Source organism: Hippocampus bargibanti, linkage group LG16 (genome assembly GCF_051943395.1).
Source record: "Hippocampus bargibanti isolate YZ-2025 linkage group LG16, ASM5194339v1, whole genome shotgun sequence".
NCBI classification, from domain to species: domain Eukaryota; kingdom Metazoa; phylum Chordata; class Actinopteri; order Syngnathiformes; family Syngnathidae; genus Hippocampus; species Hippocampus bargibanti.
The window spans coordinates 472,383-492,500 of NC_142749.1; the positions used below are offsets into that span (position 1 = coordinate 472,383).

General features: G+C 42.6%; 1 protein-coding gene and 1 pseudogene across 1 annotated transcript in view; one reads left to right on the top strand and one right to left on the bottom strand.

The window, feature by feature from the left end:
* Positions 1-12,876: 12,876 nt before the first annotated feature.
* On the bottom strand, positions 12,877-13,618 carry LOC148886029 (uncharacterized; annotated as a pseudogene).
* Positions 13,619-17,789: 4,171 nt separating this feature from the next.
* The window catches only part of robo3 (roundabout, axon guidance receptor, homolog 3 (Drosophila)), a 213,948-nt gene continuing 211,619 nt past the window's right edge, over positions 17,790-20,118 (top strand). Inside the window, exon 1 of the mRNA XM_089016718.1 lies at positions 17,790-18,217. Within this exon, the coding sequence (XP_088872844.1) occupies positions 18,085-18,217 (133 nt within the window). The 5' untranslated portion in view covers positions 17,790-18,084. The remainder of the gene's footprint in view (positions 18,218-20,118) is intronic.

A 20,118-nucleotide genomic window follows, 5' to 3' on the forward strand; every position in this document is an offset into this window, starting at 1 on the left:
ATGAATCCCGTCACAAAGACAAGTACGAAAACTTGCAAGGCCAAATACGAGCAGACAAACTCTCAAAGCGAAAAGTGGACTACTATCTCAGCAGAATACGCCAAGCTCAGCTGAAGAAGGCATCCGTTCGGGCCAGCTTTTGGGTTGCTAAGCTGATAGCAAGCAGCAGTAAGCCTTTCACGGACGGAGCGTTTGTTAAGAAATGTATGGATGCTGTCGCGGAGGAGTTGTGCATATAAAGATGCATATAATGCCGTAAGTCTGTCGGCGAGTACAATCACCAGACGCGGTAAAGAAATCGGGATTAATGGATATGCCCAGCTGCAGCAGAAGACGAAAGAATGTGACTTTTTTCATTAGCACTGGATGAGAGCACGGACGTGCAAGACACAGCGCAACTGCTGATTTTTATTTTTGGAGTTCGCGCAAACTTTGAGATATGCGAGGATCTGGCAGCCCTCCAAAGTCTCAAAGGGACTACAACGGGAGTGGATATTTTTGACCAAGTGTACCAAACTATGGAGAAGGTGGACCTGAGTTACAGAACTGTGATGGTCTGAAAGATGCATGCATTCAAGCCCAACAGTAAACAAATATAAAATATATAAAATCCATCTTTACAGCCATACTGACTCCGGACTGCAACTCATCTCCTGATGAACTTGTTTCCCGGTACAACGCGGGCCTCACGAACACCCTCAACGCCCTGGGTCCTGTAAAGTCCCGGTCTGTCCAATTCACCCGGTCTGAACCCTGGTTCACCGCCCATCTCCGCTCCATCAAGGCAAAATCTCGCCAACTTGAAAGACTTTACAGGAAGTCTGGGCTCACTACTCACAAGGACATGTACGCAACTCACCTTACCCATTACAAGGACTCTATCACACGTGCAAAATCGCAATATTACTCTGGACTCATTGACTCTAATCCTGGAAACTCACGGGTCCTCTTTTCCCTCTATCACAAAATCACACAACCTCCTATCTCTCTCCCCTCACAATTCTATTCCTCTGAGACATGCAACACTCTGCTTATGTTTTTTAGTGAAAAGATCAACAAAATCCATCAGCTCCTCGGGTCCTCTGTCCCCCCCCCCCCTCTCTCCTAGCCTTTCTACTCCTTCCCAACTACTTTCTGCCTTTGAACTCCCCCATTCCTCTATAATCTCAGACATTATCACCAAATCCAAGAACTACTCCTGTCAACTCGACCCCCTCCCTACTATCCTTATAAAGTCCTGCCTACCCTCTCTTCTCCCATTTATTTCTACCATTATTCACTCCTCAGTATCAACTGGAATTGTTCCTATCCCACTCAAAACCGCAGCTGTCACTCCAATCCTGAAAAAACCTGGCTCAGACCCAAACGATTTCAATAACTTACGTCCAATTTCCCACCTCCCATTCATCGCCAAAATTCTTGAAAAGACAGTTGTGTCCCAGCTTCACTCACACCTCACTCACAATAACCCCTACGAACAATTCCAGTCTGGTTTCCGCCCCCGCCACAGTACTGAATCGGATCTCATAAAAATCACGAATGATCTTTTTATGGCAGCCGATGCCGGTTCACTCTCCATCCTCATCCTTCTCGACCTGACCTCAGCCTTTGACACCATTTCCCACCCTATCCTGCTCGACAGACTTTCCACCCTAGGCATCACCCACACCCCACTCCGCTGGTTTCCTTCCTATCTCTCTGATCGCTCACAATTCATCCAAATCAACTCGTTCACCTCACGGTCCTCTCCTGTGTCCTCTGGTGTGCCTCAAGGGTCTGTGCTGGGGCCACTTCTCTTTATTATCTACTGGCCTACTTCCTCTTGGCAATATTTTCCGCAAGTTTGGCATTCACTTTCACTGCTTCGCGGATGACACCCAACTCTACCTCTCCAGCAAACCCGACGCCTCTCTTCCACCTTCATACCTCTCACTTTGCCTCTCAGAAATTAAATCCTGGCTTTCCCATAACTTTCTCAAGCTTAACAGTGAAAAAAACGAACTTCTCCTTGTCTGTACCAAATCCACCCTCCACAAAACTAACAGTTTCTCTCTCACCATTGACAGTTCAACCGTGTCCCCCTCCCCTCAGGTCAAGAGCCTGGGTGTCATCCTCGATAGCTCACTATCTTTTCAGTCCCATATAAATAACATAACTCGGTCTGCTTATTTCCACCTCCGTAATATTAACCGTCTCCGTCCCTCGCTCACCTCTCACTCCGCTGCTATCCTTATCCACAGTCTCGTCACCTCCCGCATCGATTATTGCAACGCTCTTCTCTTCGGTATCAATCAGAAATTTCCCCATAAACTCCAACTCGTCCAAAATTCTTCAGCCCGGATCATCACTAGAACCCCCTCCCCTCCTTTCACCACATCACCCCTGTCCTCCAGCAACTCCACTGGCTACCTGTTGAACATTGTATTGAATTCAAAATACTCCTGTTTACATTCAAAGCCATCCATAACCTTGCCCCTCCCTATCTTTCTGACCTGCTTCAAATCTCTGTTCCCTCTCGGTCCCTCAGATCCTCATCCTCCCTTCACCTCTATGTGCCCTCTGCCCGTCTCACCACGATGGGATGCAGAGCTTTCAGCCGCTCTGCTCCCAAACTCTGGAATTATCTTCCACCCAACATCCGCAATATTGACTCCCTCCCTATTTTCAAGGCTCACCTCAAAACCCACTTGTTTAAAATTGCTTTCAATGGATAGTTCTATCTGCTATTTTACTATGTATCATTTTACTTATGGTTTTATTGTTATGTGCTTTGTTTTATTGTTTTTATTGTAAATTGTCCTTGGGTGTTTTGAAAGGCGCTTGAAATAAAATGTATTATTATTATTATTATACTGGTAGTGAAATGTATTGTGCTATGTAGGGGCTGGATCACTTTGTTGACTTTCTCAACCTGCTTCCTTTGTGGTTTTCACAGGGAAGTTGATGAGAGAAAGCTGCAAACAGCGGTGTCGACAAGCCTACTGGAACCTACAAAAGGATTATAAGGAAGGAACACAAGAACTTGAAGAGACTGCTCATATGTGTCAGAGAGATTCTGCTCTGACAACTGAGCTGAACTTTTATCTGTTAAGATTGTGCATGGCACAACAGAAAGTTAATGTTCCATGGCTTTTTTTTCTATGAAGAACACAGAGAGAGTTATTTATTTCATAAATAGTGTTATTTATTTCCTGTTTTATTCTATGAAGAACCCAGAGAGTGTTATTGAGTTATTATTTATTTCATAAATTGTGTAATTTATTTCCTGATTTTTTTGTGTGAAGAACTCAGAGAGGGTTATTTAGTTATTATTCATTTCATTAATAGTGTTATTTGTTTCCTGACTTTATTTCTGTAAAGAACCTGGAAAGGGTTATTTGGTTATGTGTGGCTTTCTGGAAAACAATTTTTTTAAGCTCCCCTACGATCGTCACAGTTTTTCTGTGACAAACTGACACCGGCCCCCCCCATCACAGAAGGGAAAAGTTATGTGGCCCTCACAGGAAAAAGTTTGGGGACCCCTGATCTATTAGCTTTATTATTCTATTGGCTATCTATTAGCCAGCTAGCTTTCTATCTATTTGAGTTAGCCCTTCCGGTTTGAGTGAACGCTGGCGCGTATGGGTGCTGCTGCTCACCCACAGAAAAACTTATCCTGTGACTGAAAAGTGACCTTGAGAGTTTTGAAGTTTGCCGTCTGCCCAGGGAAAGCAATCAAGCTCAAAAGTTTTCTTCACATTTGCGGGGTGACAAATTACTCATCTTTTTTCACGACCAATCAATATTGGTGGAGGCCTCTCACTGTTACATACAATTCAGTATCTGCTCGCTTCATCGCTGATTGGAATGAACCATTTTACGAAAGGCCACGACAAGTGGTTGTGAGGATGCAAACTAAACTTACCGTATTTTCACGACCATAAGGCGTATATAAACGTCTCAGATTTTTTGGAAAATGTGAGGTGCGCCCTGTAGTGCGGACGTACTAGAGACCACCATGAGGAGGATGTGGTAGGGAACATGAGGGGGGATGTGTGGGCGTGGTTTGTGTATAAACGAACAGGTATGTGCTTTATGCAGAACATTGCTGTTCGAACAACCCTGAAAATGGCAAAGAGACATGGTTATGAAGCTCAGTTTAAACTGGAGGCTATCAACTACGCCGAGGAACATGGGAATGGAGCCGCCCTGACATATTACGCGGACATAAGGCAAGGTGGCCGGAGTTGGAGGAAAGATTCGAGCAATGGATCGGCGAGCTAAGAGCGAGCGGAAGGAGCAAATTATTCTGGAAAGCTGGCAAAAAGGCTTCGTTTCCTGTTGTGCTTGGCTGCCATGCTAACGGAGAGAAACTCCCGCCGATGGTGTTTTTTTAAAAGAAAGACTTTGCCTAAAGAGACATTTCCAGAGGGCGTCATCATTAAGGCAAACGAACAGGGCTGGATGTTATGCCACAGTTTGCCAATGGATTGTGGATGCTTGGGCTAACGTGTCTGCTAGCACGGTGGTTCGAGCTTTCGGAAAAGTCGGTACCGGAAATGTGCTCTTTTTTACCATGTTGACGCCTATTGAGTGATGATTCCAAAATGTTCTTACTTTGTAATTAATAAATAAAGCACTACCAAACTCAGTTTTGCTCCCGATCTGTTTTTTTAAATACGCATACTTGTATGCCTGTGTGTTGTTTTGAGGTGGACGTACGTATGGCAGTAGAGGAGATGTACCGCTATATAAAACTTGCGCCCTATCAGCTCAATGTGTAAGTTAAATACAGAAATGGCACACGTAAATGAGACTGCGCCTTTTCACACGGTGCGCCCTTTGGTCGTGAAAATACGGTATAGATTTTTTTTTTCCTTGTCATGTGACATGTGAATGGCACATTTCTTTCAAAATTGAGGCGTCAAACCATGAGGAGGCAGACAAGGTCTCAGACATACCAAAATTGCTTTCTTGGATTTGGGGATTCTATTTATCGTACCGTTGCATATTGAAATGAGTATTTTGCATTTATCCGCATTTATCTGGAAATATAATGGTATGACAATAAGGGGAATATAAAGGAGATAATACATGTGTATGAAGGTGAATTCATGAGATGCAAATGTAGTTAGCATAAATGACAGATCCTTCTTTACCCACTAAATATCAAGACGGCCATGCTAATTGTGGTATTGTAGGGCAATTACACAGAGTTTGTTCAGGGTTTACAGAGTCTGGTCATGGGGGGGCACCCTGCTGCATTGTTTAACCTTCTCTCTTTGTTGCTCTGCATGGAACTTTGCCCTCATGAGGTCGGGTAATCCCTTGAACAGGACCAATTTCCTCTGTCAGTCAATCCTCACACATATATATATATATATATATATATATATATATATATATATATATATATATATATATATATATATATATATATATATATATATATATATATATATATATATATATATATATATATATATACAGTAAAGTCTCGTTATATCGATATTCTCGGAGTCCGAAAAAATATCGGGAGTCTGAAAAAATATCGATATAACCGGGACTAGCGATATATCCAACCCTGTGCGCTTGTAATTTTCTCCTTGCGTTCATAGAAATAGTATCGATATAACCGGGACTATCGATATATCCAATATCGATATAACGAGACTTTACTGTATATATCAGTGGCGGTCTGTGCATTTCACACCTAGGCCTTCAGTGAAGTTCTACTTAGTCCGACTTGAACAAATATCCCTCGTAATACCATAATTTATGACACAACGGCTGGAGATATCATTTACAAAAGCACACACACGCAGTACTTAATCGTCTACAACACAGGCTATTTTCCGGAGCAATTACACATCAATAAATCTGCATCAGCAATTAGAACTTGTCACTATACGTGATACTGCAAACTCTTAAAAATCAAAGGAAATTTAAAATCATTTGTCCACAAAGTTTTATGAAGTCCACCAAGAATATGCAATCTTTAACAAGATTTTATGCTAAATTACAAAATGTCCGTTTAATATAAGAAAAACAACAAGACGTTCACAAAACGAACTATTTGTTGAAAATAAAAGTAAACAAATCTTTTTCATTTGTTCTTGAGAATCTGCTTACCTACATGCGACAGCGAGTTGTCCTCTCCTTCAGCCATTGTGGGTTAAAAAAGCGGTTAGCTATACTTGGTTTTTCTGCTAAAGTTTCCGGGTCTGATCTGTTGTCAGCTTGGTTGATTTGCATAGCGCCGCCTCCGCTGAGGGCTGAGGTAAAGTGAGTATCCAATCACAGGACGCGTACGTCATGTTCAACGCGAGGCCCTCTAGCTGACCTTACTGTGCCAACTCGTGATCTGATTGGCTATCGCAACTGTATATCAACTACATGTGCCCGTTCATGTACAGCGCACAGACGCCCTCACTGTTGATTCTGAAGGCGCCGGTCAGATTTCATACAGCCTGGCGACACAAACTAGCTGAATTCTGATTGGATTAAAAACTCTGACCTAAAACTACAACACTGAAAGGAGCATAACCAAAAGGATATAATATAACATCAATAAAACAGTATGTAGAATAATTATATATATATTTAGAAAAAATACTTTTTTAATGAAATTGACTTTTATTATAATTATGATAATGATGTCTGATTATGTTAGGCCAGCAGAGAAGGCCTTGCTGGCCCTGACGGCCCGCCACTGATATATATATATATATATATATATATATATATATATATATATATATATATATATATATATATATATATATATATATATATATATATATATATATATATAACGGATGTCACAATAGTGACTGTCTTCATCTCCACGATGCTGCCGTCTTAATAAGACCAGACGCATGGATGTGTCTTTTTATTTCTGTTTTCTTTCTTTTTAATTTTCTTTTTAATTTTATACTTTGCAACAAAGTATGGCAGAAGGGATGGGTGAAGTCGCATGGGTTTCGTCTTGTGATTAACCTAAATAACTTCCAGATTGTAATGGATATGCAAAACATTGTAGTTAACAAAACAGAATGAACAATGTGTGATCGTATAGCGGTTATTTACAGAAAAAAGAGAATACAACACAGGTTAACTGTTATTTAGATGTTGTCCCTGAACGCATTATACTCGGCAGAACACGCGGTGCGCTTTCAAGGGCGCACAGTTCAACCCGCCACAAACATTCACGGGCAAATAAAACATGACACAAGAAACTAAATATTGTTCAATAAAAACGAAATGAAACAATTATTACCTGCAACACAGTATGGCAGAAGTCGCATGGGTTTCGTCTTGTGATTAACTGTGCAACAGAAAAGCACTATGAAGCCAATGTGCTTCAAAGTTCCACTTGACAAAACGTGAATTAAATAATGACACAAAAAGTAATCTGGACTCGAAATGAATAAGGGAACTAATTAGATAACACTAGACAGTACAAAAGGGGAAACAAAATAAGATATTGTCATGAAAATGCGCGTTAATCGAAATCGATATTGAATCGATATATATATATATGTAACGGAGTTGTGCACTTAGATTATTAAATTATGAAGGAAGTGACGCAACGGCGCACAGTGTGGCACCAAGTCCCGCCCATAGTTTCCAGATCTATCTGGAGGAGATTCATATATGTATATATATATATATATATATATATACAGTAAAGTCTCGTTATATCGATATCGGATATAGCGATAGTCCCGGTTATATCGATACTATTTCTATGCACGCACAGAGAAAATTACATGCAAACAGGTTCGGTTATATCGATAGTCCCGGTTATATCGATATTTTTTCGGACTCCCTTGAATATCGATATAACGAGACTTTACTGTATATATATATATATATATATATATGTTGCGTCACACGCGTGTATGATTTTGAAGTGCGCCTTTCAACACTTTCATGTCTTTCAATTCCTTTATCTCCTTGATGTGCGTATCACCCTGACGCATAGCACACGCTTGCAGATTGTATAAAAGGAGCTGTCGCGGGACAGAGAGATTGGGCGAACCACGGGGCAGAATCACATCAAACTCATCTCGGACTCACGCCCGGCTAACGCCGGGCGTCGGACGGACATCACGGCACGACTTGCTCAACTCCACGGCACGATCAAGCTCTGCGCGCCACCTGCCTGGGAGATCTGACAACGAACCTACTTACAAATAAAGAGAAATATTAAACTCTTTATATATATATATAGTAAAGTCTCGTTATATCGCTATCGGTTATATCGATAGTACCGCTTATTACGATACTATTTCTATGAACGCAAGGAGAAAATTACATGCGCATAGGATTGGATATATCGATAGTCCGGTTATATCGATATTTTTTCGGACTCCCGAGAATATCGATATTACGAGACTTTACTATATATATATATATATATATATATATATATATATATATTCCTTGTGTGTTCTACATACTTGGCAATAATGATGATTCTGATTCTGATTCTGATTCTGATATATATATATATATATATATATATATATATATATATATATATATATATATATATATATATATATATATATAAAATGTAGCCACAAGGGGGCACAAGCCAGTGTCTTATTGTGCCGGTCCCAAGCCCGAGATAAATACAGAGGGTTGTGTCAGGAAGGGCATCTGATGTAAAAAAAAATGCCAAAACTAATATGCGAATCAAACCTCTGAATCCCATACCGGATCGGTCGAGGCCCGGGTTAACAACGGCCGCCATTGGTACTGTTGACCTTCAGGGTGCCAGTGGAAAATGGACTACTGTTGGTCGAAGAAGGAGAGGAGGGAGGTGTGCCCAGAGGAAAAGAGAGAGATGGAACGCCAAGAGTATAGAACTAAGAGTAGGAACTTTGAATGTAGGAACAATGACAGGTAAAGGTCGAGAGCTGGTTGACATGATGCAGAGAAGGAAGGTTGACATACTGTGTGTCCAGGAGACCAGATGGAAAGGGAGGAAGGCTAGAAGCTTAGGGTCAAGGTTTAAGTTGTTCTATCAAGGTGAAGACAGAAAGAGAAATGGAGTTGGGGTTATCTTCAAAGAGGACTTTGTTAGGAATGTCTTAGAAGTAAAAAGAGTATCAGATAGAATGATGAGTCTGAAGCTAGAAATTGAAGGCGTGATGTTCAATGTTGTTTGTGGGTATGCCCCACAAGTAGGATGTTTGTTGGCGGAGAAGGAGACATTTTGGTTGGACTTTGATGAAGTCATACAGAACATTCCTAGAAGTCAGAAGGTTGTAATTGGTGGAGACTTCAATGGACATGTTGGCGCAGGAAACAAAGATGATGAGGAGGTGATGGGCAGGTTTGGACTCCAGATGAGGAACGCTGAAGGACAGATGGTGGTTGACTTTGCTCAGAGAATTGAAATGGCTGTTGTGAATACTTTCTTTCAGAAGAGACAGGAACATAGGGTGACCTATAAGAGTGGAGGCAGAAGTACACAGGTAGACTACATTTTGTGTCAACGGCGCCATCTAAAGGAAATCAGTGACTGCAAAGTAGTGGTTGGTGAGAGTGTAGCCAGACAGCATAGGTTGGTGGTGTGTAGGATGACGCTGGCAGTGAGGAAGATGAAGGAACCAAAGGCTGAAGTGAGGACAAAATGGTGGAAGTTGAAAAAGGAAGAGTGTTGCGTGACATTTAGGAAGGAGGTAAGACCAGCAATGGGTGGGCAAGAGGTCCTTCCAGATGACTGGCAAACTACAGCGAACATAATCAGAGACACAGGTCGGAAAGTACCTGGTGTATCAAGTGGACGAAAGGTAGATAAGGAGACTTGGTGGTGAGATGGGGAGGTGCAGGAGTGTATACAAAGAAAGAGGCTAGCAAAGAAGAAGTGGTACACTGAGAGGACGGGCGAGAGTAGACAGCAGTACAAGGAGATGCAGCGCACGGTTAAAGTAAAGGTGGCAAAGGCCAAACAACAGGCCTATGATGACTTGTATACTCGGCAGGACAGCAAGGAAGGTGAGACTGATCTTTACAGGCTGGCGAGACAGAGAGACAAAGATGGGAAGGACCTGCAGCAGGTTCGGGTGATGAAGGATAGAGATGGCAATGTATTAACAGGTGCCAGTAGTGTGATGGCAAGATGGAAAGAGTACTTTGAAGAATTGATGAATGAGGAAAATTAGAAGGAACAAAGAGTAGAAGACGTGACTGTTGTGGACCAAGACGTAGCAAGCATTAGCAAGGATGAAGTGGGAGGGCGCTGAACAGGATGAAGGGGGGAAAGGCACTCGGGCCTGATGATTTACCAATCGAGGTATGGAAGTGTCTTGGAGAGGTGGCGGTGGTGTTCCTGACTGTTATTCAACAAGATCTTAGATGGTGAACACATGCCTGAAGAATGGAGACGAAGTGTACTCGTGCCCATTTTTAAGAACAAAGGAGACGTGCAGAGTTGTATGAACTACAGAGGAATAATCAACACCAACTATATCCTGAAAAAGGCCCAACAGAGAATGTACTTCCTGAGGCTGCTAAAGAAGCATGGCCTACCACAGGAGGTGCTGCAACATTTCTACACGGCTGTCATCGAATCCATCCTGTGTTCTTCCATCACCGTTTGGTTCGAGGCAGCCACGAAAATGGACAAAATCCGACTTCAACGGACAGTTAGGACGGCGGAAAAAATTATTGGCACCACCCTACCCACTCTCGAGGACTTGCACACTGCAAGAATCCAAACTAGGGCGCGGAAAATCCTACTGGACCCTCCGCACCCTGCCCACCACCTTTTCCAGCTACTCCCCTCAGGCAGGCGCTACCGATCCATGCACACCAAATCCAGCAGACATTTAAACAGCTTCTTCCCCCAAGCCATTAACTCTTTGAACTCTTTCAACAGTAGCCAAAATGGAACTGTATAGTGCCACTTAGCAGTTTTTTTCTACGACGATACTAGTGTAGCGTGTTCGACCGGAAACAAATTCCTTGTGTGTTCTACATACTTGGCAATAAAGATGATTCTGATTCTGATTCTGATAAAGTTGATGAGCCATACAATGAAACTCTGTGTAAGAGTAGTTGAAGCAAGACTAAGAGCAGAAGTGAACATTTGTGAGCAGCAGTATGGCTTCATCCCAAAAAAGAGTACGACAGATGCAGTGTTTGCTTTAAGAATACTAATAGAGAAGTACAGAGAAGGTCAGACGGAATTGCATTATGTCTTTGTAGATCTGGAGAAAGCGTACGACAGGGTTTCCAGAGAAGAGCTGTGGTATTGCATGAGGAAGTCTGGAGTGACAGAAAAGTATGTCAGAGCGGTGCAAGACATGTATCATGACTGTAAGACACGTGTGAGGTGTGCTGTCGGTGTGACGGAGGAATTGAAGATGGAGGTGGGACTCCACCAGTGGTCAGCTCTGAGCCTCTTCTTATTTGCTATGGTGATGGACAGGCTGACAGACGATGTTAGACAAGAATCTCCTTGGACCATGATGTTTGCAGATGACATTGTGATCTGTAGCGAGAATGGGGAACAGGTGGTGGAGAAACTAGAGATGTGGAGATATGCCCTGGAAAGGAGAGGAATGAAGATCAGTCGCAGCAAGACGGAATACATGTGTGTGAATGAGAGGGATCCAAGTGTAAGTGATGCTACAGGGAGAAGAAATAAAGAGGTGGAGGATTTTAAGTACTTGGGGTCAACTGTCCAGAGCAATGGAGAGTGTGGAAAAGAGGTGAAGAAGCGTGTCCAGCAGACTGGAGAAAAATGTCAGGTGTGATGTGTGATAGAAGGATTTCAGCTAGGATGAAAGGAAAAGTTTATAAAACAGTGGTGAGACCAGCCATGATGTTTGGACTGGAGACAGTGCCACTGAAGAAAAGACATGAAGCAGGGCTGGAGGTAGCAGAGCTGACGATGTTGAGGTTTTCTTTGGGAGTGACCAGGTTGGATAGGATCACGAATGAGTACTGTATCTACCCCGGTCAAGGATGACGCTTCGTACTGATGTCACAACGTTTATTGTGAAAAACCTGAACACAGTGAAAACTATAAAGGACATTGAAAAACAACATTACAATAAGTTCGACAAAACATTCAGTCAATAAGGAAATTAATAACGTACCGTGTGCACCTTATTAACCGAAAGTAGATAAACGTTGACATACACTGTCGTTTTCTATCGAGCAGTTGCTCTCCTTGTGTCTCTCACTCGAGATTGTCGTTCTGTATCGAACAGTTGCTCTGCTTGTGTCTCTCTCTCTCGAGACTTTCATTCTCTATCTAGCAGTCGCTCTGCTTGTGTCTCTCTCTCGCATTAGTCTCGTCCCGTCTGTCTCGCCATACTCGCTTTTATCGAAAATACCTGACACGGAAGCGGAAGTGACAATGACAAACATTATAAATAAAGTATCGAAGACGATTTTAAGGAAAACACACACATACAGTTTCACATAGAAATGTTAAACACTTTTACAGAACAAGTTCACATAAATTATATTTTCGTTGTCATGGCAACCAATGACAAGATACCCGCTAGTTACAAGTACTTTAGAGGGACAACTCATATTAGAGCCTTTGGAGAGAAAGTCAGAGAGGCCAGACTGAGATGGTTTGGACATGTCCAGATGAGAGAGAGTGACTATATGGGGAGAAGGATGCTGAGCCTTGAACTGCCAGGCAGGAGACCGAGAGGAAGACCAAAGAGGAGGTTTATGGATGTTGTTAAAGAGGACATGAAGTTAGCTGGTGTGAGAGAAGAGGATGTACAAAACCGGGATAGATGGAGGACATTGATTCGCTGTGGCGACCCCTGAAGAGAAAAGCCGAAAGGAAAAGAAGAAGATATCTATCCTTGTCTCACCCCCTTGGGTGCTGTCCGTCGCCCATTTTAGCTCGGTCCTCTACCAGAGGCCAGGAAGCTTGAGGGTTCTGAGCAGTATCCGTGCTGTTCCCAGCACTGCGCTTTTCTGGACCGAGATATCCAATGTTCCCGGGATCTGTTGCAACCATCGTCTAGTTTGGGGGTCACTGCCCCGAGTGTTCCGACCACCACAGGCACGACTGTCACCTTTACCTTCCAGGCAGTCTCCAGCTCCTCTCCGAGCCCTTGGTATTTCTCGAGTTTCTCATGTTCCTTCTTTCTGATGTTTCCATCACTCGGGACTGCGACATCAACGGCAACGGCTTTCCTTTGCCCTTTATCTATGACCACGATATCTGGTTGGTTGGCCATGATCATCGTGTCAGTCTGTATCAGAATGTCCCACAGCATCTTTGCTTGGTCATTTTCTACCACCTTTGGAGGTGTTTCCCGTTTTGACCTTGGGGTTTCCAGTCCATACTCCGCACAGATGTTTCGGTAGACTATGCCAGCCACCTGGTTATGGCGCTCCATGTAGGCTTTCCCTGCCAGCATCTTACACCCTGCAGTTATGCGTTAGATTGTCTCAGGTGCCTCTTTGCACAACCTATAACTTGGGCTTGTCTGGTGTGGCATATCTGTGCCTCAACGGGGCTGAAGCTCAGGGCCTACTCTTGAGCAGCCAGGATGAGTGCCTCTGTGCTGTCCTTTAGGCCAGCCCTTTCTAGCCACTGATATGACTTTTTCAGATCAGCCGCTTCAGTTATTGTTTGGTGGTACATCCCGTGTAAGGGCTTTTCCTACCAAACTATCCGAACAATTAACTCATGATCCAAGGGGCGAATTACGAAGATGCTGCATTACGAGTCTGTCGATCTATCTAACTACCGTACATACATACAAACATGGACTCAAATAGTCAATCGGATGCCAGGATGATGCTTGACAATAACCAATGGCAGAGCACCTGTAAGTATGTTACGTTGAAGAAACTCAGAGCTGCGACTTTTTTACATTTCGACTCTTGAATTTTTTTTGGACAAGAGGCACTATTTTCCTGTTCAGATGTTTTATAATTTGAAATTTTCAGATGAAGAGACATTGCTAAGTCGAAGTACCACTGTAAACAAAGAAGCAAACTCAATTTGTATCTCATTGGTAGAGCTATTAGTTGTCTGTTGAACAAAACATTATATTTTCAAGAAGGGCATAATACATACAATTACAAGCAAACAAAACTGCCAACAGAACTCTGGAACCACCGCAAAGTAATAGATAACCAAATACATTGCTTGAGCTGAAAATAGGTGCTTGACAAAAGGAATAAATCATCAGCTTAAAAGTTAGGATTTATTGTGTGACCCATATGGTACAATCTTTAAATCTCATTCCACTCTGAACAGAATGAACCGCATGGGTATTTGGACATTCTGCAGTAGTTTGAATAAATGCCGTAAGTAATCGTGATCCAATATCAAAATGGTGACTGTAAATGCGCTATGAGCAGCAATAACGTGTATGAGACTGAAGTTTACATTCAGTGAGGGAGTTAGTTGACACAGAGCCCCAAAGGGAGACACGAGCCATTTTGCTCAGGGATTTGTCCATCTGGCCGGCACACTGAATGTATATGATGGAGGCAACAATTACGGCACTTTGGCATATGGGCATTGGCAGGTAACCAGCGCTAATGATGGAGCTTGCCAACTGTGTGGCAGTTCGGGTCAGTAACATATTTATTCCCCACCATCCCCCCAAAAAAAATCCCATGTGTCACTGCTGCAGCCAGAGACAAAAAGGGGGGTGTCTAACTGCCCAGTTGGGAGGCTGAGTCTGGCAGCTTGCCGGTGTTTAGCCGTCAAACGTCCAGCTGGGAAATTGGAGTTGGGGATACATCCGGTTGTATTTGCCCGAGCATGGATAATCCCAAGGGGCAGCAGCAAAAACCAGAAGTGCTCATAAGAAGACTTGGTCACAGATGTTCCAGTGTGGTACCTTGTGGTGTCTCATGGCATATCCATGTTCCTCTCTGATGCTCGTCTCACTGCGGGTGCTCGCTGCAATTATGTCTGACTGTTCAGGACTAGTCAGGTTATTAGGCGAACTTAATTTCTGCTGATACTTATCCAAGGAAAAGGATTTCCACTCTGCTATTATGCTGACAAATAAGTGGAAATGGGAATGAACTATGTATTGCTACAATAAGATCCCCTTTTAACACAATGGTCTATTTCCGATGCAATTATTTGTTTCTTGAACAATAGGTGAACTGGTGCTGATGTGATTTTTGCATTTAATACAGAACATATTCAGGCTGAAAACGAGTCATAAATAATGCACACAACATTTTTGTGCTAATGGGCCATATTGGAGCGTACACATTTAAAAATGCTCTTTCTGGTATTTTCAGAATGTTTTAATAAAAAATCTCATCTCATCTCATCTCATCTCATTTTCCGTACCGCTTATTCCTCATTAGGGTCGCGGGGGGTGCTGGAGCCTATCTCAGCTGTCTTCGGGCACAAGGCGGGGGACACCCTGAATTGGTTGCCAGCCAATCGCAGGGCACACAAAGACATACAACAGTCACTCTCACAATCACACCTAGGGACAATTTGGAGTGGTCAATCTGCCTGCCATGCATGTTTTTGGAGTGTGGGAGGAAACCGGAGGACCCGGAGAAAACCCACGCGGGTCCGGGGAGAACATGCAAACTCCACACAGAGAGGCCGGACCGGGACGCGAACCGGCGACCTCTGCACTGTGAAGCCGGTGTGCTAACCACTCGACTACCGGGCCGCCCCATATATATATATATATATATATATATATATATATATATATATATATATATATATATATATATATATATATATATACAGTAAAGTCTCGTTATATCGATATTCTCGGGAGTCCGAAAAATATCGATATAACAGGGACTATCGATATATCCGATCCTGCGGCATGTAAATTTTCTCCTTGCGTTCATAGAAATAGTATCGTAATAAGCAGTACTATCGATATAACCGATATCGATATAACGAGACTTTGCTGTATATATATATATATATATATATATATATATATATATATATATATATATATATATATATATATATATATATCAATAAATACTTACTTTTTAAGGCTTATTTTACTTTTGCAAAACACATCAGACTGACATCAGAATGATTACTAAGATATAGATTGGCTTAACAAAATGATGGTTGGACTTTTAAGGAAGGGATGTGTCTTGCTGCATTGTGTAAGTATAACAGCCCAAAACTGCCAGCAAATTTTAGTTCGCTGATGAATCATCTTAGATAAGAAGCGAAACGTCCAACACCTTCAAAAAAGTACAGATGACGGCTGAATAAACCTTCTCATCGATGGACCACTCCTGTACGACTGAGAGCGTACACAGACGTACAGTAATTATCCTTATCATTTGTCTTAAAATAGGTTGTTTGGAATTATATTAAGAACAAAAACATCAAGGCACCATTATGTAAGTGAATAACATCTGCACAACATATTGGGGGAAAACAACTTTGTGCCCATGATTGCCATACGTGCGGTTGAAACTGGCAAAGATTTCTCTTGAATTTAAGACTCTGAAATTAAGGCAAAAAAAACTCAGGAAAAGGGTGAGTGATGAGGGTTGTCACAGCAACTCTTAACGGGTCTGTTCCCCATTGTCACAGAACGGAGCAGGGGGATAGGTTTGGGGATGGCTGGCGTTATTTGGACTCACACTCAGGCTGTCAGCAGGGGGTTTCAGTCGCCACATGCGACCATGCTGCTTCCATCGCACGCATGTGTCAATGATGATTTGTTGACCTCGTATTGTAGTTACAGAGTGCTTGACTTCATGAGGGGGACATTTATCAATGTGCGACTCCACACACGAGACACACAAAGGTGTGATATTAAAATATAGGAGGACTACAATCAGAACGATTTATAATAATTGAAATTGAACCACCTAAAACGCCACTGTCTGTAATAAAAAAATCTGTTGTAAATGATATCTCCTTTATGATCCACTAGAGCTGCCATTTAATTTCTTGCATCCAACTTTTACATTGTTGACATACGTAGGTGATGATTTTGGTCTCAGAATAACTTTTGCAGTCATGCTGTCATACTTTACATGCTAATTCTTGTTGGAAAGTGACTATTTTTTATTTCATTTATCATTTTCATGTACCTTGGAATGTAATAACATTCGATGTCTACTGCTGTCCCTGAAAAGGTTAAATACGATGCAGGTTTTTATTTCCAAAAGTCGGGAGCGGGCATAGATGAAATGTGACTTTCGCAACGTCTAACTATCTCTTGAAGTCAATATCTAGAATGTAATTATTTTGGAATACTCAAACTTTGTTTTTTCAAACAAAAACAAACAAAGCAGGATTTAAATTTTTACCATAATCTCTTGTGTAATTTATCTGGAACTCATCTGCATGTCTTCATGGATTTATGTGTGTGTGTGTGTGTGTGTGTGTGTGTGTGTGTGTGTGTGTGTGTGTGTGTGTGTGTGCGTGTGTGTGTGTGTGTGTGTGTGCGTGTGCGTGTGCGTGTGTGCGTGTGTGCGTGTGTGTGTGTGTGTGGTTTACAGTACAGTGACAGTGACAATACGTCTATTTGCTCTTGTTCCTCCACCACCCTTATTCAAAGCCTCCTGGGAAGATTATTAATATAATAATTAAACATTCATTGCCCACAGCACCTGCGATCTTCCTCTCCTGCGGACCCCTGGGAGCCCCGCCCCGCCATTCGCATGGCAAAAGCAAGAGAGAGAGAAGAAATGGGAGGGAGGTAAGCAGGAGGAGCCAAAGGGAGGGGTTGGTGATAGGAGAGTGAAGAATCCAAAAGGGTCATCAACATATTGGCGGATTCTTTTACACCAGTCAGAGGTTTTTTCTCTTCTGTGTGTGACATGTGAAGTTATGTGATCACAGAACAAAAGAAGAGAGAGGAAGGAACCATCCAATCCTGGGAAGGACCTGGACTCAATCACCGCCTGATGCTGACGTCTATATTCTATTCATCAAATAACGTTCTCCTCAACATTCCGTTCAATGGAGACTTTTTGTTTCTTATAAGATCTCTTATTTGATGTAGGGTGAAAGGGACACTTTTAAAACTTTTCAAAACACAGAAAAGAGGCAACGGAGTTTTATAGCAGTCGCTTTTGACAGTGTCTGTGAAATAGAGAGCTTCAGGGACCGGAGCGGCCGGCAAGATGCTGCGGTATCTGCTCAAGACCCTCCTGCAGATGAACCTGTTCACCGACACTGTCCGAAACCCCAACAACGGCACCGATTCGTCCTTCAACAGCTCTCTGCTCGATTGGGGGAACTTCACCGCCTTCAATGGTAAGAGAGTCAAATTTGCCTTTTAAATCTGCTTTGGTTTTGTGTGTTGCCCTTTTCACAATTGACAGTAACATTGCAAAAGGACACATGGCTTTGATGGAGAAAAGGACACAAACACAAGGCTGTGTCGTTTGTGATGGATGAATTCCTAGTGCGCTCATGAGGGGAGTGAAAAGGAGATCAAGTCAAAGTGGTATGAGCTCAAAGTTAAAAATGAGATGGCATTCCCGTGAATTTAACCATTTACTAGAGTGGACGGCCATTCAAATGTTGTTTTCTCATACGAATTCATGCAGTTGCACAAAAATATCACAGTTATTAAATATATACAGTACATTGAACTTAATACTACTACTTTTCTCATCACTTCAACTCCAATGACTGTCCAAAAGTAGAACAAAGTATCACTTGAGCTGCCTTTGTGTCACTTCATCTGCAATGTTTCTCTCTCGCTCCGTTCGCTAAAGTTACCCATTGTCAGATGTGATGGAGTGGTTCTGTCACGTCTCCTTATCTCTCAGCTTGGCTTATCTCCACTTCTATTTAAAAGTCACGCTCAAACTCTCAAACCTGAAAGTGGCTTACAGAAGCTGCTGAGTTACATGGATGTCAATTTATGCATGTTTTTGTTTTTTCATGTAGTGACACACCACTGTGGGCACACACACACACACACACACGCACGCACACACGCACGCACGCACACACACACACACTCACACGCACACACACAGGCACGCACACATACACGCGCACACACACACACACGCACGCACACACACACGCAGGCACACGCACACACACACGTGCACACACACACGCACGCACACACACACACGCACACACACACGCACGCACACACACACACACGCACACACGCACGCACGCACGCACACACACGCAGGCACGCGCACATACACGCACACGCACGCACACATACACGCACACACACGCATACCCGCACACGCACACACGCACGCACGCACACACACGCAGGCACGCGCACATACACGCACACGCACGCACACATACACGCACACACACGCATACACGCACACGCACGCACACACGTGTATGCAGACACATTTTGATTCTGTTTTATGTCAGTTTCTTCAGCCCATCTCAGATGAACGTATTTTATAATAATAATAATAATAATAATAATATTTTGAATAGCGCCTTTAAAAGCTCTCAAAGGCACTTTACAGTCACAGACAAGCATAGGTACTATAATAAATAAAATACAATCACAAATAGAATGCAATAAATAAAATACAAATTATAAATAGAAACTAGAGAGAGAGCTCCACAGAAAATGCAATTTTGAATCGGTGGCTTTTGAGATGGCATTTGAAGGTGGGAAGAGAATCCATTGTTACGAATGTTGGGAGGAAGTGACTTCCAGAATTTGGGGGCAGAGCAGCTGAAAGCTCTGTCCCCCATCGTGCTGAGACGGACAGGAGGGGGGGGGGGTCACACAGAGGTGGAGGGGGGAAGAGGATCTGAGGGAATGAGGGCGAATAGAAATTTGAAGAAGGTCGGATAGGTATGGGGCGCATTTTGTCACAGAGGAAAGACAGCGGTACCTTTTTTGGGCAGTGACATTTGTAGAACTCCTCTCCCCTAGCCATACCTTAAAATGCATCAATATGTTGAATCTCAAGCTGTTGTTTGCCTTACGTGTTTCATTCCCATCCAAACCACAATGACTAATGGAGTGTAGATTGAAGTTACTGTTCTTTCTGTGAGTGACAAAACAAATTACTAACAGCAACGGGTTACTGGCTTCTAGACACACGTGCCTTGTGTGAGTCAGGCTTTATATTTTCCTACCTCTGTCTTCTGCAGACTATTGACAATATGGCGTTCAAAAAGCATTTGCTCGCTTCCGCATATATTAA